This window comes from Artibeus jamaicensis, unplaced genomic scaffold (assembly GCF_021234435.1).
Source record: "Artibeus jamaicensis isolate MK-2021 breed Jamaican fruit bat unplaced genomic scaffold, CSHL_Jam_final scaffold_804, whole genome shotgun sequence".
Classification (NCBI taxonomy): Eukaryota; Metazoa; Chordata; class Mammalia; order Chiroptera; family Phyllostomidae; genus Artibeus; species Artibeus jamaicensis.
In genome coordinates, this window is record NW_026522055.1 from 361284 (window position 1) to 385480 (window position 24197).

The 24197-nt window shown below is 56.6% G+C and overlaps 3 protein-coding genes across 7 annotated transcripts; 1 reads left to right on the forward strand and 2 right to left on the reverse strand.

The window, feature by feature from the left end:
• Positions 1 to 934: 934 nt before the first annotated feature.
• On the forward strand, positions 935 to 8512 carry SPHK2 (sphingosine kinase 2). 4 transcript variants are annotated; one of them, XM_037138800.2, is made up of 6 exons: positions 935 to 1024; positions 4668 to 5141; positions 5885 to 6034; positions 6156 to 6250; positions 6338 to 6453; positions 6845 to 8512. In XM_037138800.2, exons 2-6 carry the CDS (start codon positions 4736 to 4738, stop codon positions 7938 to 7940), a joined length of 1863 nt encoding a protein of 620 aa, XP_036994695.2. In that variant the 5' UTR covers positions 935 to 1024; positions 4668 to 4735; the 3' UTR covers positions 7941 to 8512. The 4 variants fall into 4 exon arrangements, with proteins under 4 accessions (XP_036994695.2, XP_036994925.2, XP_036994854.2 ...); XM_037139030.2 differs by lacking the exon at positions 935 to 1024 and adding an exon at positions 2602 to 2672; XM_037138959.2 differs by lacking the exon at positions 935 to 1024 and adding an exon at positions 2731 to 2839.
• A 130-nt stretch (positions 8513 to 8642) lies between these two features.
• On the reverse strand, positions 8643 to 14544 carry DBP (D-box binding PAR bZIP transcription factor). The gene is made up of 4 exons (XM_037139142.2): positions 13983 to 14544; positions 12633 to 13043; positions 10861 to 11072; positions 8643 to 9146 (listed from the first exon to the last, which is right to left on the reverse strand). Exons 1-4 carry the CDS (start codon positions 14119 to 14121, stop codon positions 8931 to 8933), a joined length of 978 nt encoding a protein of 325 aa, XP_036995037.1. The 5' UTR covers positions 14122 to 14544; the 3' UTR covers positions 8643 to 8930.
• Positions 14545 to 15062: 518 nt separating this feature from the next.
• CA11 (carbonic anhydrase 11) lies at positions 15063 to 21122 on the reverse strand. 2 transcript variants are annotated; one of them, XM_053659667.1, is made up of 10 exons: positions 20376 to 21122; positions 20213 to 20287; positions 19315 to 19457; positions 17253 to 17438; positions 16945 to 17040; positions 16679 to 16751; positions 16433 to 16587; positions 16054 to 16229; positions 15423 to 15557; positions 15063 to 15271 (listed from the first exon to the last, which is right to left on the reverse strand). In XM_053659667.1, exons 1-10 carry the CDS (start codon positions 20440 to 20442, stop codon positions 15151 to 15153), a joined length of 1227 nt encoding a protein of 408 aa, XP_053515642.1. In that variant the 5' UTR covers positions 20443 to 21122; the 3' UTR covers positions 15063 to 15150. The 2 variants fall into 2 exon arrangements, with proteins under 2 accessions (XP_053515642.1, XP_036994581.1); XM_037138686.2 differs by lacking the exon at positions 15423 to 15557 and having other exon boundaries at positions 15151 to 15271; positions 16064 to 16229; positions 20376 to 21118.
• Between the last annotated feature and the right edge of the window lie 3075 nt (positions 21123 to 24197).

Below are 24197 nucleotides of genomic sequence, written 5' to 3' on the forward strand. Positions count from 1 at the left end.
CAGTCCTTTGCTTATCAGGCTGCCTTATCTCGTGCGGCGCAGCTCGGGAAGTCCTCCTTGAGGTCTAATCTGAGATCTTGCTGCAGCGCAGTATTACAGCGGACCGTACTTTTCATCTTTGAGGTTTTGCTTCTCCCTCTGCCCTCAGAGGGCCATTCCCTGATCCCTTCTCAGCCTCTGTCACCTGGGGCTGCTTTTCTCAGCCAGAGAAAGCGAGTGGAGCCAAGCAGGTTCGTTGTGAGGGATGTGGATGGTCCTGGAGCGCAGAGCAGGCTCACTGAGGTCTCAAGCTTGGGGGTGGAGGAGAGAAAGGGGATGGGTAAAAAAATTTCTGCGAGAGGAGGAGAGACTTGGAGACAGATGCAGAGGGGAGAAGGAATGGAGACCTAGAGGAGCAGTGGACAGAGACCGACGGTGGGCGGTGAGGGGACCTGGAAAAAGGGGGAAGATGGCGATCCAAGGAGGAGGAGAGATGTAGACTCAAATTCAAATCGTGACTCTGCTACTTAATAACAGTGTGACTTTGGGCTAGTCATTAATCTCTCTGTGCCTTGCTTTTCTTATGTCCACAAAAAAAAAAAAAAAGGATGACAGCAGGCCCGGCACATAGGATGTTCTCCAGCATTATAAAGACTAGTAAAAATGCTTAAGACAATGCTTTGCACACCGAGTAAGTGCTCAATAAAAATTAGGGTCCATTCCTACTTATTGGCCCTCAGTGGATGAGACAAGAAGAACCGGTCGGGACAGTGGGAAAGTTGAACTCTTCTTTTTCCTCCCCCAGGGAGACACCCTGCCCCTTGGGCCTCCAGCACATCCAGTTTGGCCTCCTGTAATCTGCTCTTGATACTCCTACGTATGCCCCTCCCTTTCACAGAGCCAAACGCAAGGCCTGACCCGGCAGGCCTGACTCCTTACCCATACCACCCTCGAATGGACTCTGGCCGGGGACTAGCGTCTCAATAATACAGCAGAGGACTGGCGGATGAATGGGCACCTTGAAGCAGGAGAGCAGTGGGACCAGGTAAGGGTCCGCCAAAGTCAAGATCACTGTGCCACCAGCCATCTCCTCCTCCTCCCTGTCCCTTAATCTCTGTGACATGGTCTCTGTCTTTGAGTTCCGGCCTCTTCGGTCGGTTTGTCTGTGTTTCTTCCTGGGCCCCAAGCTCAGGTGCTGCGTCTCCCGGACTCTCCAATTTGCTGGGTTTCTGTCCCTCTTTCTCTCTGAGTCATTCTTTGGCATGTACTCCCTGGTGCTGCTGCTGTTCTTGGTTGAACACAAGGTGCATTGTTTGGTGATAAATGAACTTCTTCCTCCATTTATCTCTTTCAAAGATCTGTCCCTTTTTCCTTTTGCAGGTGTCTTTCTCTCTACAATTTCATCTGTTTCTAGGTCTCCCGATGTTGTTTTTGCCTTGATTTTTTTTTTCAGTGTCACCAAGCCAAGGCCTTTCTCTCTCTCTCTGTCAACATCTTTGCCTGGTGTCTCGGTATCAATTCCTCTCAGTCTCTGGGCCTTCCATATTCCCTCCTTTACTCACCTGTGACCTAGAGGTCTCTCAGATACTATCTTTCCCACCGTTTTCTCCCTCTTTTTAAATTTTATTTATTTATTTTTAGACAGAGGGAAAGGGAGGAAGGAAGAGAGGGAGAGAAACATCAATGTGTGGTTGCCTCTCACGTGCCCCCCACTGGGGACCTGGCCTGCAACCCAGGCATGTGCCCTGACTGGGAATTGAACCCGTGACCCTTTGGTTCTCAGGCTGGCGCTCAGTCCGCTGAGCCACACCAGCCAGGGCTCTCCCACATCTTTCCTTGTGTCTCTGTCTCGCCATTCACTAGGCAAGAGTTCTTCACTACTTAGATGTTTATGTTACGCTGCCTCCACTCTGGTTTGGGCCCAAGGTCAATAGATTGTGACATTTTAAAAGACTGACATACAATATTAGTTTTAGGTGTACTGCATAATGATTTGGCATTTATGTACATTACAAAATGACCATCACAAGTCCAGTTACCACCTGTTACCCTACAGAGTTAATACAGTGTTATTGACCATAGCCCCCAAGCTGTGCATTACACCCTTGTGGCTTATTAACAACCTGTGAATTAATAATCCTCTCCTCCCTGGTTTGCATTCCAGAAGTATCTGTCCTTCTCTCTCTCTCTGTCCCTCTTTGTCTGGGTTTTCTTGAGTCTTTAGACCTTGCATATTCTTAATTCTACTGTGTTTGTCTCGGTATTTCTGCTTTTCTCTGCATTTGTCTCTCTGATTCTCTTTATCTGAAAAAAGTCATTTTCTCTCCAAGTCTGTTATTACCTTTGAGTGCTTCTCTGACTCTCTTACTAAGCCCCTTTCTATTTCTCTGGGTCTTTGCTACGCCTATTGGTCACTCTATTTACATTTAAATATCTGTCTTGCTGCTTCTCCTTTATAAACCCACTGGATGGGACGTGCCCATATGCCCTCAACAAACATGGCGATATGGTCTCTGCGTATAGGGCGTGACGCCGCCTCTGCTGCGCGTATGCCCTCTCCTACAATGGCGGCGGGTATCGCGAGCATTCCGACCTTTCCGGCTGCAGGCCCCCGTGCCAAACTCGCTGGTCGGCGGGACCTACCTTCCGTGTGCCCTCATTGGAGCGGCTTAGGTTAGCCGCACAGCCATTGGGTGAGCGTATGCACACTCCCCCCCACACACCCCTGGTCGGGGCGGGTGCTGCTGACTTGAGGGGCCACTTGGAGGAGGATCTGGCGGGTATGGGGGTCGGGGCAGGCACCCGAATCTGGATGACCGCGGGACCAAGAGGAACAGAGAGAAGCAGGCCCAGGACTGGGGTACCAGGGCTGTGGGATGGAGATGGAGAACCAGAACCAGAACCAGGGCTGGGGGATCCAGGAGTAATAGAAACCCGAGTCTGAGACTGGCTTTTGGAAATCGGAGAGGGGCAGGGGGAGTGGAGGTCTGGGCCCAGGGAACTGGAGACAAAGACTCAGGCTTATGGATTGGAGACACCTGTGGATAGAGACCCAGGCCCGGGTCTGGGGCACCTGGAGGGGTGGAGAGAATGGAAACCGCACCAGAGACCTGGGGACCTAGGGACAGAGACTCAAACCCAGGATGGGGAGACATTGAGGGCTCTGTGTGTAAACCTGATTTGAGGTAGGGGGTGGGGCCTGAGAGAGCTGCCAAGAGCAAGGGCAGCTTGACTCCCTAGGGTGAGGCCACTGAGACGAGGCTGTGTCTGGGGAAGCTGGTGGAGGGGCAAAGGTGAGAGGCAGGACTAGCAGGTGGCTGTGTGTGCGGAGCAGGAGCAGAGGGGAACAAAGGTGAGTAAGGAGGAGGAGGCAGAAGCAAAGGCAGAGGGCAGGGGGGAGAACTTCTGGGGAGGGCCCTCAGGTCAGCTACCATCCCTTCCCTGGAGAGCAGGGGGCCAGACGCCCAGGGTCAGTGCTCAGGGGCCAGGTCTTGAACCCTGCCCCTTGGAGGTGCCTGCATGTGGCTCCTCTAGCTCTTGGACCCCTGAGGCCCTTTATGCCACATCCCTTTCTCAGTTTTTCCTGGTCTCTGCACCTTCCGCCTCCTGCCTCTGTCTTCTCTGTGTTGTCCTGTCTGACCCTCTAAGGGGGGTGGAAGCCCCTACAACACTCTTAATCTCCTAAGTGTCTGTTGTCACCCTAGGTTGCATTTCTTTGCAGCTTTTTATTCGTCTTTCTTTGTATTCAAATGTCTCTCCCTTGGTACTTGCTCCATCTGGAGACGACTCCGTGTGTGTTGTGTTTTCCTCTCTTTGTGCTTTCCTCTCTGGGGACCTGGCCTGCAACCCAGGCATGTGCCCTGACTGGGAATTGAACCCGTGACCCTTTGGTTCTCAGGCTGGCGCTCAGTCCGCTGAGCCACACCAGCCAGGGCTCTCCCACAACTTTCCTTGTGTCTCTGTCTCGCCATTCACTAGGCAAGAGTTCTTCACTACTTAGATGTTTATGTTACACTGCCTCCACTCTGGTTTGGGCCCAAGGTCAATAGATTGTGACATTTTAAAAGATTGACATACGATATTAGTTTTAGGTGTACTGCATAATGATTTGGCATTTATGTACATTACAAAATGACCACCACAAGTCCAGTTACCACCTGTTACCCTACAGAGTTAATACAGTGTTATTGACCATGGCCCCCAAGCTGTGCATTACACCCTTGTGGCTTTCCTCTCTTTGTTTCTGCCGGTGTCTCCGCCATCCGATTTCGATCCTCTGCCTGCCTTTTCCTACGGTCCCTATCATCGGACACACTGTATTTTACTTCTTTGTCTTGTTTTTGTTTGTTTGTTTACTCATGTAAACTCCACGAAGGCAGGAATTTTTGGTCCATTCTGCTCCCTGCTGTATATGCTAGGCCTGGCGTTGTGATTGGCACATGGAGAGTAGTGAATCGTTATTTAAGAAATGAATGAGCGAGTGAATATTTTCATGCCCGGGTGTGGACCTTCCAGTCCAACCAGTCCCTTCCCTGCATCCTGCGGTCTCCCCACATTTTTCTGGGCCTGTCGGTCTGGTGCACCCGTAACTGCCACTCACCATCTCCCCCTATCCACAGGCCCTGCCCTTGCTTTTCTCCACCTGACACAGGGGCCCTGGACTCTGATACCTGCCCTTCCTCTCACAGGGGCCAGACCAGTAGCTGACCTGGAGCTGGGGCCACAGGCCTAGGACTGCCCTGGAAGGGGCGAGGCCATGGCCCCGCCACTGCCGCCACCCCTGGCCACCAGCACTCCGCTCCTGCACGGCGAGTTTGGCTCCCACCCGGCCCGAGGCCCACGCTTTGCCCTCACTCTCACACCGCAGGCCGTGCACATACAGCGGCTGCGTCCGAAGCCTGAAGCCAGGTCCCAGGGCGGCCTGGTCCCGCTGGCTGAGGTCTCAGGCTGTTGCACCCTGCGGAGCCGCAGCCCCTCGGACTCAGCAGCCTACTTCTGTATCTACACGTACCCGAGGGGCCGGCGCGGGGGCCGAAGAAGGGTCACACGCACCTTCCGGGCTGACAGGGCGCACACGTATGAGGAGAACCGGGTCGAGGCCCAACGCTGGGCCACTGTCCTCACGTGTCTGCTGCGTGGACTGCCACTGCCTAGGGACGGGGGTGAGGTCCCGGGTATCTGTGGTGTGCCTGTGGGTCTCCCTTTATGGGCATCTCTCTCTCTCTCTCTCTCTGTTTCTGTGTGTCTGAGTGAAATCTCCCCGGGTCCATACTGGAAGCGTGATACCAGGCAGAGAGGGGTTACAGGAAGAAGGAATCACAGGCTGGGAGAAATGATTTCTGTCGGCTGCTCTCTTGCTAGATTTTTGCCTCTGTCCCCTCCCCTCTTCCGTGGGTCCTGACCACAGATGAGTCAGAGGCTCCCAGGCTGACAGGAGCAGCAGACTGAGATGTGACCAGTCATCAGCCAGAGTTCTCCAAGGTGGCATCTAAAACTAGTCTAGGGGTCTGGAGAAGGCTTTCGGGTAGGGGTCCCCACCTAGGGCCCTCAACTGGCACCGGAAGGTATAGACTCCAGGGTCCTGCCAGGTGCCTGGGCAGTGGCCCATACAACCTGCAGAGTGCAGCAACCTGATCTGGGAGCTACGTCTTCTCAGGAACGAGGAAATGACACATTCCTGTTCCCACCCGTGGGGTCCAGAGGGCACTGGGATTAGACACCTAACCCCTGCCTTTGTCTCAGAAGGGAGTGACCTGGGCAGGTGCAGCCTGGGGAAGAAAAAACTTCCTGGAGGTTCCAGTGCCCTCCACACGTTCCCTTGGAGGGCTCGTGCAGTTACTAAGGTGTGGGGGGCACGGTTGCCTGAGCCGCTGGCTGCTGCGGACTCCTCCCCCTCTCTCTGCAGAAATCACCTCCCACCTTCTGCCCAGGCCACCGCGATTGCTTCTATTGGTCAATCCCTTTGGTGGGCGGGGCCAGGCTTGGCAGTGGTGTAAGAACCACGTGCTGCCCATGATCTCCGAAGCAGGGCTCTCCTTCAACCTCATCCAGACAGGTAAGGGTGGTGTCGGGATGGAAGGTGAGGGCCTGGGGCTGGGTTCCTGAGTCCCTGGCAGCAGGGGTGGGGTGGGAGGGGAGTGGAACAGCTTGCCTCACTGCTGGGTTCCCTACATTAGAACGGCAGAACCACGCTCGGGAGCTGGTCCAGGGACTGAGCCTGCGTGAGTGGGATGGCATCGTCACAGTCTCCGGAGATGGGCTGCTGTACGAGGTAGGGCAGGAACCCCCCTGCCCCGGGCCTCGGGGGAACGGTGGAGGCCAGGACAAGCACTCAGGTGCCTGGTGTCCGGCCCCGCAGGTGCTGAACGGGCTCCTAGACCGCCCCGACTGGGAAGAGGCCGTGAAGACGCCCCTGGGCATCCTCCCTTGCGGCTCAGGCAACGCCCTGGCTGGAGCCGTGAACCACCATGGGGGGTAGGTGGGCTTTCCTTGCCCCCGGTGAGCCTGAGGAGACCCTGAAGGAGGGGCGACAGGGACCCTGCACATCTGCCACCCCCTCCACTGTCAGGTTGAACCTGTCTGGCATTTTTGCTGGCTTTGTGCCCAGCTGTGTCCCTAGTGCCTAGAACTGCGCCTGGTACACAGGCGACACTTAGTGAATGTTTGTGGAGCGGAAGGATGGACAGGGAACCCGGCCCAGTAAGAGGAGTCCATCTGGAGCCGGCTAAGTGGCTGCGGGTGGACCCGGGGACATGGCCCGCCTGCCCCTTCGCTGTCTGTCTGTTTCCTCTCTGCCCCTCGAGCTGTTTCTCGCCCAGCCCGGTGCCCTCTGTCTCACTGTGTCAATCCGCCCCTGGCTCTGAAGGTTTGAGCAGGCCCTGGGCGTCGACCTGCTGCTGCACTGCTGCCTGCTGCTCTGCCGCGGGGGCTGCTGCCCGCTGGACCTGCTCTCTGTGACGCTGGCCTCGGGCTCCCGCTGCTTCTCCTTCCTGTCTGTGGCCTGGGGCTTCGTGTCGGACGTGGACATCCTGAGCGAGCGCTTCCGGGCCTTGGGCAGCGCCCGCTTCACACTGAGTACGGTGCTGAGCCTCGCCACACTGCACACCTACCGTGGACGCCTCTCCTACCTCCCCGCCACTGTGGAGCCCGCCTCACCCACCCCCACCCATGGCCTGCCCCGGGCCAAATCGGAGCTGACCCTGGCGCCTGTCCCAGCTCCACTGGTGGCCCACTCACCCCTCCATCGCTCGGTGTCTGACCTGCCTCTGCCGCTACCGCAGCCTGCCCTGACCTCCCCAGACTCCCCTGAACCACTGCCTGGCCTGGCTCTCAATGGCGGGGGCCCAGAGCTAGCCAGTGACTGGGCTGGGGCCGGAGATGCCCCGCTGTCCCCAGACCCACTGCTGCCCTCTCCACCTGGGTCCCCCAAGTCAGCTCTACTTTCACCCACCAACAAGGGGGCCCTAGAAACCACAGCACCCTCTGGGCTCCTACCACCCACCCCTGACAGTGACCAGGTAGCTGCCCCTACCGGGGGTCCACCAGACGACCTGCTCCCTCCTCTGGGTGCCCCGCTACCCCCAGGCTGGGTGACGCTGGAGGATGACTTTGTGCTCGTTTTGGCTATCTTACCCAGCCACTTGGGGGCTGACCTGGTGGCGGCCCCCCATGCGCGCTTTGACGATGGCCTGGTGCACCTGTTTTGGGTGCGTGGTGGCATTTCACGAGCTGCACTGCTGCGCATTTTCCTGGCCATGGAGCAGGGTAGCCACTTCAGCCTGGGCTGCCCACAGATGGGCTACACTCCGGCTCGCGCCTTTCGCCTGGAGCCGCTCACACGTCGCGGGTTGCTTACGGTGGATGGGGAACGGGTGGAGTACGGGCCCCTGCAGGCGCAGGTGCATCCGCGTCTTGGGACACTGCTCACTGGGCCTCCCGGCCGCCCTGAGCGAGAGCCTTGAACCTCACAAAACTTGGAAGCTTGGACCGGGTGGGGCCTACATTCTAAGGAGGCAGAGCCTGGACTGGGGGGCGTGACCTGGCGGATAGAGTTCGGGTGGCGGTCCCAAGTGCAGCGCTTGTAGTTCCGTCTCAGGACTGTGCCCTCACCCAGAAGACCAGAGGTGATGCTGGAGGGTGACCCAAATGTTAGGGGGTGGGGGCCATCAGAATCACAGGAAATTGCGTTCGCCTGGGAGGTTGGAGCTCAATCCACACCCTCGCTTCCAGCACGTTAAAGACCCAGGCCGGCTGAGGGCGGGGCTTAATGTGTCGTCCAATGACGGGGCCTGGAATACACGGGCTGGCCATTCAGGATTTCTCCCTGTCCACTCCGGTGCCTCCATTTAACTGGCCAATCAGCCCTGAAGGGGCAGGTTCCCCCGGGCCGACGCTCGCATTTGCACTACAGTTCTCCCTGCCCCACGAGTGCGGGCGGAGTTCATTTCCCGTGTTCTGTGCATTTCCTGAACCCAATCTTCAAAGCACTTGAAAAGGTCTATGCAATAAAGGTAGTCGCTTCATTCCTTTTAGACCCTGGCCCCTTCATCTGGTACTTCCTGGGAGTGCCTGAAACCCAGGCTTACCCACGGACTGCGGTGTGCGACCCCGCTGGCCTTGAACTGGGGCCAGGGAGCTGCCTCCTCCCCCACGACAGCTGGCTCTGGGGTTATCAAGATTTATTCAGGATCGTGTTAAACGGAGGCGGTGGAAGGACGGGGGTCCCCGACGTGCCAGGGGCACACAGAAGACTCTCCCCGCCCCCACGAGGGAGCGGGGAGACTCGCTTTTTCTTAAAAATATAAATGTATTTATCTGCATCGTCACGTCTCTGGGGCACCCAGCTGGCCGGCCCATGGGCCACAGGGTGGGGAAAGAAGAAGGTGTCTGGGCGCAAGTCTTGAGTGAGGCGGAGGTGAGCTCCGCCAGGTGGGGGATGGGGCACGGGGGCCTCAAAGGGCTCCGTGCTGGGCCTGGTAGCGGGACAGCACAGCACGGTAGTGGGACAGCTCCTGGCGCACGGCCACCACCTCCTGCCGGAGCAGGGCATTCTCCTTCTCCAGGAAGGCCGCCCGCACCGATATCTGGTTCTCCTTAAGCCGCCTGGCATCTCGGGACCGCTTGGCTGCCTCGTTATTCTTGTACCGCCGACTCCAATATTTTTCATCCTGGGGGTACCGAGGTGGGAAAGCAATGAGGTTCAGAAGGGCGAGAGAAAGGAGGAACAAGTTTGCTTGTTCCTTCAAGGGTTGGAGGGAATATAGAAGACTTCTAGGACTGTTTCTTGCCCATCAGTGGTCTCTGCTGGGATGGGTACCCAAGGGTCTGCCCTTCTAGGGAGGGCCCTAGTTGTTAAGGGGAGCAGGCCCCTAGCAACAGCTAAAGCAGGAGAGAAACTCCTACTGCAAACAACTGGGCTTCAAGTCTTCAGTGTGCAAAGCAGACGCCACCCTCCTCACCTGACAAAGGGCCTGCAGTTAGTTCTTGGATGCTAAGGATGCTTGTTCCCTAGCAACGAAAGCCTTCAGGGTGTAAGAGCTCCCGGTGCAAATCACTGCCTTATACATCACCTTTCCAGATCCCAGTTGCTAAGGGAAGTCTAGCCTTCCGGGTGATGGGATTTGACATCCCATAAAATCTTCCCAGAGCTAATCCCTTCAGACCTGGTTGCCAGAGCAACCTCATCCCTCCTTAGGAAACAAAAGTAAGCTCTGCCCTGGCTGAGTAGCTCAGTTGGTTACAGCATTGTCCTGATACTGGGGAGACCCTGAGGTTGCAGGTTCAGTCCCTGGTCAGGGAACACACAAGAGTCAACTAATGAATTGCATAAGTAAGTGGAAGAACAAACTGATGTTTATGACTCTCCCTCTTGCCCTCTCTATCTCTAAAATCAATAAATAAAAAATTTTAAAAAATTAACATTTAAGTGGTCCCAATGACTGCAGCTGGTCTGTGACCTACTGGCCTTGAATACAGGCCAGGGAGCTGCCCCCTGCCAAATATGTCCTGGTGACTTGAAGCGTTATCCTGAGACCTCCCCACATGACTGTGCCCAGGGTTCTCTAGTCCTGGAATCTGGCTGCAGAAGAGAACCACTCCTTAGTCCCAAGGAGTACGCAACCCTCTCAAAGATGCCTCCTGAACCCCATTTAATGAAAGCCTAGTTCCTGCTTGCTGGGGTAAATCCAGTCCCTAGCAACAGGGCCCTGTGCTAGGAGAAGCCGCCGCTGTAGACTTGTTGGAGGCTGGTCCTAGCTGCCCTGAGTCGCCGCGTCTTCCATGAAGGCACAGCAAAGTCTTATGAGAAGCCCGGGCATCTCTTATTAGGAGACACCCCAGAACTGGAAAAGTTGAAAGGCTAGAAAGGTGCAGTCACTATCCAAAGAACCCACATCAGCATGTGGCTCTGGCTGCCATCGGGGACCTGAGGGCCCCTAGCAATGAGGCAGTCCAGACCCAGGACACAAGGCCTAGAGGGCTGGCGAGGTCTGTGTCCTGGGCACAGGCAAGCCCCAGCCTGGCTGGCCATTTAGAAGAGACAGATTGGTACCCCACTGCTAAGAAAGGTTGTCCTTAGCAACTGGGCGGGGCAGAGGCCGGAGCCTCTTCACTGAGCAGCTTGGGTCCAGCTGAGGGGAGAGGCACCAGCCTGTACAACTGGGTCTGGCAGGGCTGGCTGAATCTGTGCCCCACGAAGATACCATTTTCACGGTTCATCCCAAGCCCAAAACTTGTACCCCATGGCCAACGAGGGCTAATCCTTGGCTGTAAGAGAGACCGAGAGCTAATCCTAGGAAGAACCCAGGCCAGACTGTGAGAAGCCCTGGCTGTGGGGACCGGGCTAGCCAAGCAAACCTGTGCCCAACATCCGGCAGTGCTCACCTTCTGCTCCTCTGGCACCTGGATCTTCCTTGCCTTCTTCATGATAGGCTGGGGCTTAAGTTCTTCCTCTGAGAAGCGATGTCTCCGAGGGTCAAAGGTCTCATGGCCCGGAATGCTTGACAGGGCTAAATCAGCAGGATCGGGTTCAAAGGTCATCAGCACCTCTACCGTATCTGGGTCCACAGGGCTCGGTGTGTCCCGAGAGGTCAGCCCTTGGGGAAATAGAATGTATTACCTTATCGTGTTTATTTATTTTGTAAAGGAGGTTCCCATATGCCACCCTCTACTCAGTTATCATATCCACTCAGCTATCATAGCCACCATAATGAAGGCCAACATAAAGCTTTGCTGGAGATCAACTCCCTTAATATAAAATACGGAGGTTCCCTAAGGCACAGAGATGCTTATAAATCATGGAACCAACTCGACTTCCACAAACAGGGAACACTGCAGCCCAATTATTACCCGATTTGCCCTGAATTACCCTTGAGTCTGGGCTATTGCTTCCAAAACCTTATGCGTTCGGTCAGTGTTAGCTTCTTCCTTATAGACTAGTCCGAATCCTTTCTGAATCCCTGACCAACGTATACACTCCAGGATGCTCAGGGAAAAAGACTCCAATACACTGAAAAGACCTCGAGTCTCTTAAGACCTATTAGCTCTGATAAGTTAAGGAACAGAAGCGGAAAAGGGCTGGCGGCCTGCGCCTTTAAGAGCAAGCAAGCAAGGGTCAGCTGAGGACACCGGTTCAGGGCCGAATCACGTGCGGGTGCCTGCTTTTCCCGCCCCCGCCCCCACCCCCACCCCCGCCGCCTAGGGCTGCTTCTCGTTCCCCAGGCTCCGCCCCCTCCCGCGTGACTGCGCGTGCGCGAAGCTCTGAGAAGGTTAAGAGAGGACTCACGTGTCGCTGGAGCATGCAGCGGGAAGGGGAGGGCCCTGGGTCTGCCTGGAGGTCGGACCCGGAGGTCGGACCAGTGGCAGGTGTGTCCAACAATCCCGGACATGCAGCCCAACCCTATACACCCAAAGGTGCCAGGGCGAGCACACCTTTCCTCTTGCTCCTTCGGGTCTCTCAGCTCTAACCTTTGAACATCCAGGATCCAGCTCCCCCTACACTATCAAGAACACAGGGGAACCGGCCTGAGTCTTTTCACCAGGACCCGAATCCCTTCGCCCCTGGGGTACACACGATTCTGGGATCCCAGGCCATTCCTCTCCCAGGAATATAGGAAGCCTGGCCCTCGCCCCGATGTAAGACCTAGAATGAAGATCCTCTGCCTTCTCCCCTCTGCTGGACCCAGGGTCCTAGACCGTCTCTAGTAGGGGACCTAGAAACCAAGGCTAGCAGTCCCTTACTGTGGGAAAACATAAGTCTGTGCCCAGGCCTCGCCTTCTCCCCAGTAGAGGGCCTAGGATTTCGGTCCTATCTCAGTTCCACCCATTCTGGACTCAGAACCATGGTGGCGCAGTCCACTTTCCACTAAATAACTCCGGTGTTCTGGGCTCGTAGTCCCGGCTCCACGAGTCCCCGCGTCCCACAGAAAAGTCCACACTGCCGCCCCATTGGGCACTTCCTGGAATTTGAGGTCCCAGGTCTCTCCTTTCCTACTGCTACTGGAGACCCAGTCTTTGATCGCTTCCGACTGTTCTCAACTAGGGAGCCCAGAATCCAGGCACACAGCCTTAGTCCCACCGACTGGACCCAGCGTCTCACAGCCCCGCCCCCCGTAGATTAAGCCCGCCCACCCAAGGCCCTGCCCCCGCCGCTGCACCTGCGCGGTGGCCGCCTGTCACCCCGAGGGCAGCCCGGGCGGGGGCGTGCCCTGGCGAGGAGCGAGGGGAAGCGGAGCAGCAGGAGCCGGGCCCCGGGGAGGGTGCGGGCGTGCGCATGGGCGAAGGTGCCGGTGATGGGCCACCGGGGGGTGGTGGACTGGGAGGGAGCCCGTGCTCCAGCAGGAAGGCGTCCAGGTCCACGTACTCCACGTCGCCGAATGGCAGCGTCCGTTCCCACAGCAGCGGCGCCAACAGACTCGGGCCAGGCGCAGCTGCCGGGCGCCCTCGAGGGGACCCGCCGCCCACCACCGCCCCAGCTGGGGCATCCGCCGGGCCCGCCGACTCCAGGCTGGGCCCGGGAACCGTGGCTGCGGGCAGAGCCGCCCTGCGCTCCTTTTCCTTCAGGAGACCTGGGGTCCAGGAAGACCGGGCAGGGTAGGAAGGGAGAGGAAGATAGAGATGGAGAAGGGATCCCCGAGTCAGAGAGACACGAGGAAAGGGAGGGTAGAGACCCACACCATGGAGGTCCAGGGAAAGAGGGGACAGACGGGGATGGAGGGAGACCGGAGAGGGAGGGCAAGGACCCAGAGAGAGGAGAGGACAGACTCAGAGGGAGAGAGACCCAGAGAGAAAGGTCAAAGACGGGGGCGGCAGAGACACCAAGAGGGACAGAGACCAAGAGGAATAGAAACTCATTAAGAGGAGAGGTTAGAGATGCAAAGAGAGATGGGGACAGAGACCCAGTAAGGGACAGACATAGAAAGAGAACGGAAGTTCAGACAGAGGTAGGTGGAGGGTTGGGCAGGTGAGACAAAAAAAAAAAAAAAGACTGCTTTGTGATTCCTCTGTAACCTATCCCCCCGCCCCCGGGAGCTGGTAACCCTTTCCCCTGTCCCCACACTCTGTAAGGGACAGGAAAGGGCTCTATTCCTGGGGCACATTCCTCATCCCTAGACTCCATGTGACCCCAGAAGGCCCCGCCCAAGCCCGTGTCACTACCGTGTGAGCATCCGACACACCCCCTCCCTCCTCCTGGACCCCAGGGGTCCAGACTCTCAGAACCAAAGGGAAGAGGGCGTTGGGGCTTAGACTACTGGGTCCTCTGGGAGAAGGACATGGGGGGGGGGCTGGGCTCCTGGGTCCTAGAGGTGGAGGGGCTTGAGAGCTGGTACTTTGGGGTCGTGGATGCTGAGGGATCTGAGGGTCTAAACACCTTAGCACATGGGTAAAGGTTGGGAGGCTGGATTACCGGCACCGTAGGGGGTAGCTGTGGACCCCCCCACCCCCAGCACCTGAGTCTCTAAGGGAGTAGGGTGTCTGAGTTGGGCGAGGTGGGGTGTAGAACTCACAGCTGGCCGGTTCTTTGGGCTTGCTGGTCCCCTGTAGAAGGTTCCGTAGCCCAAGCAGTGCTCCCCCGCCAGGGGGGGTCCCAGCCGGGCCGCCCAGCAGTAGGGGGGCCGGGGTCCTGTCGCTCTGGGGCCGCGCCATCGCCGGGCACCTGCCCGCAGGCTCACGGGCTCATGGAGAAACGATGAGCTGGCCTGCTACTCAACGGTAAACTCCTGTGGTTCGGGCAAGTGTCTCTGCCCAGGGTCAGGCGAGCGTAGCTTGCAAGATTCCAGTATCCAGAACAGTGCAAATCCTAGGAGCTACGGGGATTTGCAGTCCTCACTGCAGAAACGTGCAACTCTGGAGGATCCCAGGAGACCATGCAGTCTGGGTGAGGGTTTCATCAAATCAGGCGGCCAGCTCCTTGCAACAGAGGGTTTAAAGGGACTCAAGGCGCTCCTTCTATAAGGTGGTCGAGCCTGGCTCTTGCAAAATCTGCAGCTCTCTCAACGGAAGACGCTTCGCAATCTGCACCGAGAGGTGTGCGCGGAGGGGCGGGGGAGGGGACAGGAGGAGGCGGCCGCTTTGAGGCGTGGCCAAAGCAAACTTCTTTCGCGGAAAAAAAAAAAAAAAGCCAAACCAAAACACCCGACGCCACAGTGAGCACCCCTCCTCTCCGACCCTACCCACCCTGCCCCGCCCTCCTCTTGGGCCATGCACCCCAGCCGCGTGCCTCCCTCAGGCTGAAAATGCGGGCCAATCGCGTCCCTACCCTCGAGACGCACAGCCAATGGGACCCCTGGGTCCGCCTAGGCCCGGGATGCAGGAGGGGCCCAGGGCGTGAAGTTGTCTGGCCTTTTGATGGAAGGCGGGACACTGACCTACATTTGGCCAATAGATGACGACGCTGGGGGCGGGATTGTGACCCAGTTCAAGCCAATGAGGCAAGCGGTAGGAGGAAGCACATGGCTCTGCGCGTGCTGCCTGACCCGGAGAGTGGGTAAGGGGTAGGGAGGAGGGTGGGGAAGAGGCGCCGCTTAAAGGAGCCGCATTTCCAAACTACTGTTTTGGAAAACAGGAAGCCAAAACCCGAATGGGGTTTAGGAAGACGGCGATTGGTTTCTTGAAGAAGGCTGCTATTCTCTAATACCCCGCCGCGCCTGGAATCAGACCACTGAGAAACAGGAATTATTCTGTCCCTTTAATAGCTTTGTTTTGGGGGTGACTCCCCTCCCCTCTTGGGTAGGGTTGGGAAGAACAGGTGCAATCCTCGATAGGGAATCTCAGCGACCGTGGGGGACACCGTCCACTGTAAGACAGACGACACCGATCGGGGACGTTAGTTTAGGGCACGGTAGGATGCACTGTGCAGGGGGCGTGCAGGGGGCGTGCAGGGGGCGGGGGCTGAGCCGCGTAGGGCTCTACCCCTGGGAGGCTGAGAGGGGGGAACCGGAATATACCAGGCTGGGAAGCTGGGAGCAATGGTCCGGCAGTGGGCTGAACCGTAGAGAGGCAGCAGGAGGGTGGAACAAGGACGTTCCGTTTCAGCATCAGGCTGAACTATGTGAAGGTATTCTTGCGGGGGAGGGGGGGCTCTGGCCTGTACCACGTTGAGATGTCAGAGAGGTGGCCCTTTAGATCACAGGGCTGAACCAAGGGGAGGGAGTAGGAAGGGAAAGGGGTTGAACCACGTTAATTCTCAGTAAAGGGGGACTACCAGATTATGGAACAGCATAGGGTTGTACCTATGGAAACAGGAAATGGATCTGGATTCGGAAAACCATACTAATGGGAACCACGGACCAATAGTTAATTGTATCACGAAGAAGCCAGGAGTCTCGGGTTATAGACCAAGTTGCAGGTTGCAAGCAGTGAGGAGGAAAGATACATCACGGACCAGCAATGGTCTGTGGCGGGGAGGTGGACAGCAGCGCATTGACACACAGGGAGGAGGGAGAGAGGGCGCGTGAGAACTCAGGAGGCTGGACCATGCAGAGGCTGCAACGGAGGGTAGTAGGACTGTATCATACTGACACACCATTGGGGGGACACATAAGCAGGTTAGACCAAAACGTGTGGGGGGGTGCAGACTGGACCATACCATGCAGGCGGTAGTTGGGGCCTCGGCAGCGCCTCTCAGGGTGCCGGGGGTCCCTGTTGCCCCTCAAGGCCCTATGGGCCAAGGGCTGCAGGGGCCGGCCGTTACCGCTGAGGCTCTGGAAGATCTGGGATGGAGGATTCTGGCTCAGGAGTCTCAGGGAATGCATCTGCCACAGGAAGGGGGGTGGGGTGGGAAACTGGGAGTGAATAATGGCAGTTCTGATGACGTCACACACACGAAGTCCCGCCCCTGGGAGCGGATCGGAGGTGCCTTGCTCAGCTGCACCCCATGACCCCCTCCAGCTCCCAGTCAATGTGGGGAAGGACGGTAGGTGAGGCCAGGGATGGGGGGATGTAGACGGAGGGTCACCTGGAGGGAGGTGATATTGAGGGCCCGGTCAATGAGGATCCAGGTGACAGTCTCAGAGCAGGGTGGGGTGCTGAGGGAGCCCTGATAGGTGATGAAGCCGAAGGAGTCAGGGAATAGGAGCTCCAGGCTCAGGTCTTGAAGAAAGTAGGCATCGTCTGCAGGCATATTTCACCAGAGTGAAGAGGAGTGCGGCACCCAAGCTCCCCTCTTTGCACACACCTCCTCCACCAGCCCACCGGGACTTACTCTTGTAGGAGATGCGGGTGATGGTGTCCCGGTTAAGGAGGCGGCTGAGGAATGGGTTTGAGCTGCCAGCCACCTGTGTGTGTGCAGGGCAGGGGGCGGGGGGGGGGGGGGGGCGAGGCGGTGAGGAGGTAGGAATGCAGAAGTTCAAGCCCTCCCTCGGCCAAGAGTCTGACCCAGGAGTCTGAGCCTCCCAGCCTCCCTCTTCCTCAGACCCCAGCTCCTAGGTGCCCAGTCCCTCCTTCCCTCCGAATCTTGCCTGCGCTCACATTGACAAAGAGGCTGAGAATGGCCAGGCCGTTGGGGCCGCGGGAAGCTGCGCTGAGGTTCCCGTAGAGTTCTTGGTTGAAGTGGATGAGCTGCACCTGGGAGGGGAACAGAGCGAGTGGGGTTCCCCAGCAAAAGAGGAGGGATGGGTACAGTGCTGAGTTTTGGGGGGGGTCCCAAGTCAGGTTAAAGGTAAGTGCTGGGGCAGAGCAGTTCTGTGGAGAGGATGTGGGGAGGTATTAAGAGGAGGGTGAGGGGAGGAATGGGATTGACTCAGGGCGGGGGTCAGAGGTCAGTGGCCAGCAAGCACCTCAGCAGAGAAGCCCTGGTGGTTGATCTGATGTTCAGAGCCGGCTCCGTCACGTGCTCCAAATAGCAGCCGCAATTCACTGAGTCGGTGGCTATAAAGGAGGGGACCCCCAGACACATTGACCACGGGTCGGGGTGCAGGCAGGAAAGACACGTGGCGACCGGTGTTATACAGGGTTCCCCGGAGCTGTGGGAAAGGTGGAAGACCACATGGGGACACAGAGAAGAGATCTCTTTCCTCCCATTTCCACTCCTGCATTTCCTGCCTCCAACCACCATTTCATGATTCAGCATAGTTTGCGTATCACCAACTTTACAGGCTCTGTGCTGGTCCATGGTAGGTGCTCAAGGTTGGTGAACTTATTACATTTAATTAAATACTTATTGAGCCCTGGCTGGTGTGGCTCAGTGGACTGAGCGCTGGCCTGCAAACCACAGGGTCACCAGTTCGATTCTCAGTCAGATTACATGCCTGGGTTTCAAGCCAGGTCCCCAGTAGGGGGCGTGCGAGAGTCAACCACACATTGATGTTTCTCTCCCTCTCTTTATCCCTCCCTTCCCCTCTCTAAAAGGAAATAAAGTTTTTTAAAAAAATATATTTATTGACTTGTGACTATGTGCCATGGATACCAGGGAGAGAAGGATGAACAAGTAGACAGGAATCCTGGGCCTCACAGAGCTTATGTTGGAATTGGGGGCAGACAGACAATAAATACTGATTTGCATGAGTAATGGCTCCATTAATTAGATTCTGTGCCCATGCTGGGAAGAACTGGCGGCTCTGAGAAAGTGTAAAGGGAAACCTGGCCTAGATTGGAGATCAGGGACGGGCTGCCCTGAGGAGGTGGTGTTTGAATGCAGACCTGGAAAAGCAGACAGAAGGGCATTTCAGGAAGAGGGAACAGCAAGTGCAAAGACCCTGAGGTGGCCTATTCCAGTGACAGCAAAGAGACCAGCAGGACCGGAGCCATGAGCAAAGGAGAGAATGGTGATGGGAGCCAGATGCACAATTATGGGGCATTTTATATTTTTATTTAAATCATTGAATATATATAACACACTTGGCACAGTGCCAGGCAAGTGCTGCTATTACTTATTCTGATAGAAGGGTTTTCAGCAGGAGAAGTCTGATCCGGTTTGTGTTTTTCAACATCTCCCTGGCTGCGGGGTGGAGAACGGATTGTGGGAGGCAGACCAGCAAGGAAGCTGTGACAGCAGTCTAGGGGCAAGACGAGGGTGTGGGCAGTGGAGGCCATGAGAAGTAAATGCATTTGAATGACATTTAACAGGGAGACTAGAAAGGACAGACACACTGGACGTGGGAATGGGGGAGAGAAGAAAATGGAGAATGGCTCTGAGGCTTTTAGCTGGAGCAGCTGAGCGAAGGATGGAACTGGCTCGTATACAAAGTGGTATTGTGCCCTGGCTGGTGTGGCTCAGCGGACTGAGCTCCGGACTGTGAAGCAAAGGGTCACCAGTTGGATTCCCGGTTAGGGCACATGCCTGGGTTGTGAGCCAGGTCCCCAGTAGGGGATGTGCAAGAGGCAACCACACATGGATGTTTCTTCCCCTCTCTCTCTCTCCCTTTCCCTCTCTCTAAAAAGAAATAAAACCTTTTTGTTTTAAGTGGTATTGCAAAGTGAGCAAGAGCTTGGACGCTGGGACAATGCTGCCTGGGTTTGAATCCCAGCACTGGCACTCTCCAGTTGCGTGACTTCAGGCAAATAACTTAACTTCTCTGTGCCTCAGTTTCTGCATCCACAAAATAAGGATAATGTTAGCACCTATTTCATGGGGTTGCTGTGAGGATTAGAGGGTGTACCAAGCTTTTAAGACAGTGCCTGGCTCAGGAAACATTCTATTTTACCATTGCTTCTCCAGAGATGGGGTGACGAGGGAGCCATGCGTAGGGAGGGCAGAAGAACCTCCTCTCCATCCATAATGTACCCCTGCTCCCCCAATTCAGTGGGGCAGCCTACCTCAGTGCCCCACCCCAGGCTTCACTCGTGCCCACCCCAGGACTGGTTCCCTGGATTGGAAATGCCTCCCCCCAGGCCCCTTACCTTCTCTCCCCCAGTGCTGAGCCTCAGTGGGGGCAGGAAGGGGTCGTAAAGAACCCTCTTCAGCTCCACATCCACGGGGCTCTGCCGCTTCCCCACCGCACACAGACTCCAGGCTGCGTTCACCAGGCCCCAGAAGGGAGGCCCTGGGGGCAGGGGCAGGGGCAGGGCAGGGAGGAAAAAGGAGTCAGAAATAGGGGCTGGATCCCAATGTTGACATCTGCTGAGAAGGTGATGGTCTGGACCCCTGGATCCCAGAATGGCTGGGAACACAGACTCCTGGATCTGAGGGAGAAGGGGGCTGGGATCCAGAATCCCGGACCCTAGAAGAATCTTGGAGGAGTTTCTTAAGACCCCCCCAACACCTCCAAGTCTCTCCATGATCGAATCTATCTTAAATGAAGTCATTGGGGGATGAACTACAACTCCCAGCAGGCCCCAGGGCTGCCAGCCTACTCAACCACGGCAGCCTTGCCCCAGAGCCCATGGGAGTTGTAGTTCTTTCAGTCTCCCCTGCAGCACAGCTGGATAATGAATGTAGTGGGGAGAGGACTTGCAAGAGAGGGCTGGACGAGGCAAGGGAGGGGGCCGCTGAACCTTGGGTTCCCAGCCGGAGCTAGGACCTGCCTGCCTCTTCCCTTGCAAGTACACACACACACACACACACACACACACACACACACACACACTCTTCCACCCCCACACTCTCCTTCCACTCACTCCCACTCACCACTTGAAATGCGCATGTATAATGCCCCATGGTGAGCCCCTGGGGTTCAGAGGCTGGGCGGGACTCAGGAGGGAGGAAGGGAGGGGCTGGGACTCCTGGGAAGAGAGGGTTCCTGGGTCTGAGGAAGGAGGCGCCCCGGCCCTGGACTGCTGGGCCCCTCCCCGGCTGCACCTGGCACGAAGTTTCCCTGGAGATTATCCTTGTAGCTCCACCAGTCCTCCGGGTCAGGTGCGGGTCCAATGTGAGCTGGGGAGACAGCAGCCTGAACCTCTCTCCCTGGCACCCCCACCCCCGCCCCTCCCTCAGGGGCTCATGCCCCGACCCCAGGCCTTACCTGCTGCCCCCAGTGCAGCCCAGAGTACCAGCGTTCGAGAGGCGCTCAGACTAGCCGCACCGCCCATCCCCGGGAGGCCTCTGGGCGACCCCTGCCCAGTGCCCCGGCCCCTCTCAGCTCTTCCCTCTCTTTTCCGCGGGACTCTGTCCCTCCAGGACTTCCAGCCTCCTTCCTCTCCCCACGGGGAGTCCCGGTTCCCCAAATACCAAGCCAGCCGGGGACTGAGATTCCCCCCAGCCCACTCCTGTCCGTCGTCCCCTCCGCGCCTCTCTTCCTTCCCCTCAACTCTCCGCTCTCCCCCTGCCTCCCGATCTTCCTACCGCCGTCTCTGCCTCCTGCTTCTCCCTGGGGTTACCTCTTGGTTTCTAATCCACACCCCCTCTTGGCTCTTCTCATTAGGCTCTCCCAAGCCACCTAACTCCATGTCCCCATCCTGCTTCTCTCACCTCCTCTTCCTCCTCCTCCTCTTCCTCCCCCTCTCCCTTCTCTGCTCCTGCCTCTTCTTTCTGGTCTCTCTCCCTCTTCACCTCCTCTCTCCCCCTCTAAGCTTCTCCGTCTCTCTCTCTCCACCTCCTCCTCTCCTGCCTCTTCTATTTCTCTCTCTCTTCTCTCTTGTCCCTTCCTCCCTCCTCCCCCTCCCTATCTTGGTGTTATTTAATTTTTTTGTGGTTGTTGGGGGACGGGCGTGTGCTCTCACAGCTCTCAATGCCCCTCAGGCTGGTGTGTGTGTGTGTGTGTGTGAGAGAGAGAGAGAGAGAGAGAGAGAGAGAGAGAGAGAGAGAGATGTGCAAGGGGCAGGATGGAGGGGTCGCTGGGGCCATGGGGGCGGGTGGCCGGACACCTGGGGCTGGAGCTGGCGGTTCCCATCCTCCTCAGAAGGGGGAAGGGGGGGCGCTTAAGGTGGAGCTCGGGGAGACCTCCCAAGTCTGCGTGCTCAGGACCCTGGCCCCGGGGGATCCGAGGTCCCCCAGCTCTCCGAGCCCCAGGCTGGAGTCTGCACGAGCGCCTGCAGCCCCCGCCCAGAGCTCCCCCTCGGGCCTCCGCCAGGGGCTGCCTTAACCCGGCTCGGGGATCCCCTGGGAGACCGAGGTGCGGTGAGGGCTGCTGACCAGGAGGGGGAGGCAGAGACCTGGAGAGGGAGAGGGAGGTGGGGAGGAGGAGCCGGGAAGGCCGGGGCGAGAGAGCCCGAGGTGAGATCGGAGCATGCGTAGGCCCTGGAAGGGAAGGGGAGCCTGAGGTGGACGCGAAGAGGCACGGCGAAGGGAGAGGGCGGGCTAGAAACGGGAGGGCGAGAGAGACAGAGACACACACTGAGTGAGAGATATAAAGGCAGAGATAGTGACAGAGAGAGAACCAGGAGGAGAGGGGAAAAGAGGAGCAGAATGAGAGGCACCGATGGAGGTGGAGAAACGGTACAGAGAGACGGGTTGAGACACACAGAGATGGAAGCAGAGAGACTCAGAGACGGATCCGCCGGCAGGTCAGAGATGGAGAGGCAAGACGCCAGGCAGGAGGGCCTGCAAGGAGACAAACAGAGAGGAGATCAATAGACAGAACGGCGCAGCAAACACTAGAGAGAGACAGAGGCCTAGAAACACCCTTAGGGCCAGGGACAGAGGGGCCAGAAGGGAGGGAGAGGCGGCCACACACCTGCACATCTGTAAATACCGAGGAATGGCAGAGACCCAGGCAGAGGGAGAGAGAGAGAGACCCAGAAACAGACAAACCAACCTAAAGGGAGTCATAAAGCCAGGCAGTCAGCCCTGATCGGTGTGGCTCAGTGGGTTGGGTACACTCTTGTGTAAAGCGGAAGGTTGCCGGTTTGATTCCTGCTCAGGGCACATGCCTGGGTTAAGGACAGGCAACCCCATCAGTGCTTCTCTCCCTCTCTTCCTCTTTCCTTTCCCCTCTCTCTAAAAATAAATAAATAAAATAAAATCTTGAAAAAGAGAGAAAGACAGACATTCAGAGAGAGAATTGGAAAGGGATGTTTAAAGGGCCTAGAGATGAAGGGAGGAAGAGAAAGGACTTAGGATCCCCCTCTTGAAGGGATGAGTATCGTCCGTGGGCTTATTTTTAAACCCTCACAGGTGGGGAGAGGAAGAGCAAGACAGGCCTTTACAGTGAGGCTTGGAAGCTGGTGACACACTGATCAGAAATGCAGGAATGGCCCTGGCTGATGTGGCTCAGTGGACTGAGTGCCAGCCTGCAAACCAAAGGGTCGCCGGTTTGATTCCCAGTCAGGGCACATGCCTACGTTGTGGGCCAGGTCCTTGGTGGGGGTGTGTGAGAGGCAACCACACATTGATGTTCCTTCCTCTCTTTCTCCCTCCCTTCCCCTCTCTAAAAATAAATATATTTTTAAAAGAAAAGAAAAGAAATGCAGGAACGTCTCAAAGAGGCAGAGGGCGCTATGGAGACAGGGAAAAGAGACAAGACATCATCATCATCATCATAGTGACAGTAACAATAATTAGCACCTACTGCATACCACGCAAAATTATGAGCATTTCTTGTTTTAAAGAAAGATTTTACTTCTTATTTTTAGAGAGAGGGGAAAGGAGGAAGAAAGAGAGGGAGAGAAACATCAACCCATTGCCTCTCATATGTGCCCGACCGGGAACTGAACCTGCAACCCAGGCGAATCAAACAGGCGACCCTTTGCTTTCGGGGGACGATGCCTGACCAGCTGAGCCACACTGCTCAGGGCAAAATTGTGAGCATTTCTGTGAACCAACTCACGCGGTCCTCACTGCCGCCCTGTGAAGCATAGACTATTATCTCATTTTACAGATGAGGAAACCCAGTCATAGGGCACAGGCGATTGGCCCAGTTACACTTAGGAAGCGGCGGGGGAGGGGACAAAAGCAAAGAGGAGAGGGATGGAGAAAACACGATGGAGACATACGTGCAGGGAAATGAGAAAAGAGGCAGAGAAAGGCCCGCTGAAGTACCCAGCCCATACAGAGCTAGTTCTCCAACAGGAGAAATCGCAGCCACCCCACGAGTTCCCGAGATCTGGGGGCCGCGCTACGCACTTGGAGGCTTCATCGGAGCCTTAAAGCTTCCCCATGAGGAGGCGTTAACCCCATTATGCAGACAGAATGCCGAGGCTCAGAGAGGGAGGCGACTCCTCCAGGATGTGGTGGCTTTAATGGGCACCCTTCTCCCCACAAAAATATATGTCCACCTGCAGCCTATGAATGGGCCTTATTTGGCAAACGGTCTTTGCACATGTAATGAAGTTAATAATCTTGAGTGAGGTCATCCTCCATGATCGAGGTAGAGCCTAAATTCAGTGACAAGGGTAAGAGAAAGGCAAAAGGAGATTTGACTCAGTGGATTGAGCATGGGCCTGTGAAGCAAAGGGTCGCTGGTTCGATTCCCAGTCAGGGCACATGCCTAGGTTGCAGGCCAGGTCCCCAGTAGGGGGAGCATAAGAGGCAACCATACACTGATGTTTCTCTCCCACTCTTTCTCCTTCCCTTCCCCTCTCTCTAAAAATAAACAAATAAAATATTTTTTTAAAAAAGGAGATTTGAGACAGGGGAGACAGCGATGTGAAGGCACAGTTGGGGTGATGCGGCCACAAGCCAAGCAACGCCAGGAGTCACCGGGAGCTGGAAGAGATGAGGAGGACCCCCAGGGCCTTCAGAGGGACAATGGCCCTGCCGACACCTTGATTTCTGACTCCTGGCCTCCCAAACTGTGAAAGAATTTTTTTATTTTAAGCCATGCACTCTGTGGTAATTTTTCACGGCAGCCAACCCCAAGGATGAAAGAATAAATTTTAAAGCATGGAATTCTTCAGGGGCAGAGACA

Bases quoted from the DNA above. Each gene is read 5' to 3' on its own strand.
- DBP (XM_037139142.2), bottom strand. From the start codon at position 14,121: ATGGCGCGGCCCCAGAGCGACAGGACCCCGGCCCCCCTACTGCTGGGC. The intron at 13,044-13,982 runs GTGAGTTCTACA...CCTGGACCCCAG, and splicing joins GCCCAAAGAACCGGCCAGCT to GTCTCCTGAAGGAAAAGGAG. The intron at 9,147-10,860 runs GTGAGCACTGCC...CGGTACCCCCAG, and splicing joins AGGTGCCAGAGGAGCAGAAG to GATGAAAAATATTGGAGTCG.
- SPHK2 (XM_037138800.2), top strand. From the start codon at position 4,736: ATGGCCCCGCCACTGCCGCCACCCCTGGCCACCAGCACTCCGCTCCTG. The intron at 5,142-5,884 runs GTGAGGTCCCGG...CTCTCTCTGCAG, and splicing joins GCCACTGCCTAGGGACGGGG to AAATCACCTCCCACCTTCTG. The intron at 6,251-6,337 runs GTAGGGCAGGAA...CCGGCCCCGCAG, and splicing joins GAGATGGGCTGCTGTACGAG to GTGCTGAACGGGCTCCTAGA.
- CA11 (XM_053659667.1), bottom strand. From the start codon at position 20,442: ATGGGCGGTGCGGCTAGTCTGAGCGCCTCTCGAACGCTGGTACTCTGG. The intron at 16,230-16,432 runs GTGACCCTCCGT...TTCCTGTGGCAG, and splicing joins TCAATATCACCTCCCTCCAG to ATGCATTCCCTGAGACTCCT. The intron at 15,272-15,422 runs GTATATTCCGGT...TCTGTCTTACAG, and splicing joins GCTCCCAGCTTCCCAGCCTG to TGGACGGTGTCCCCCACGGT.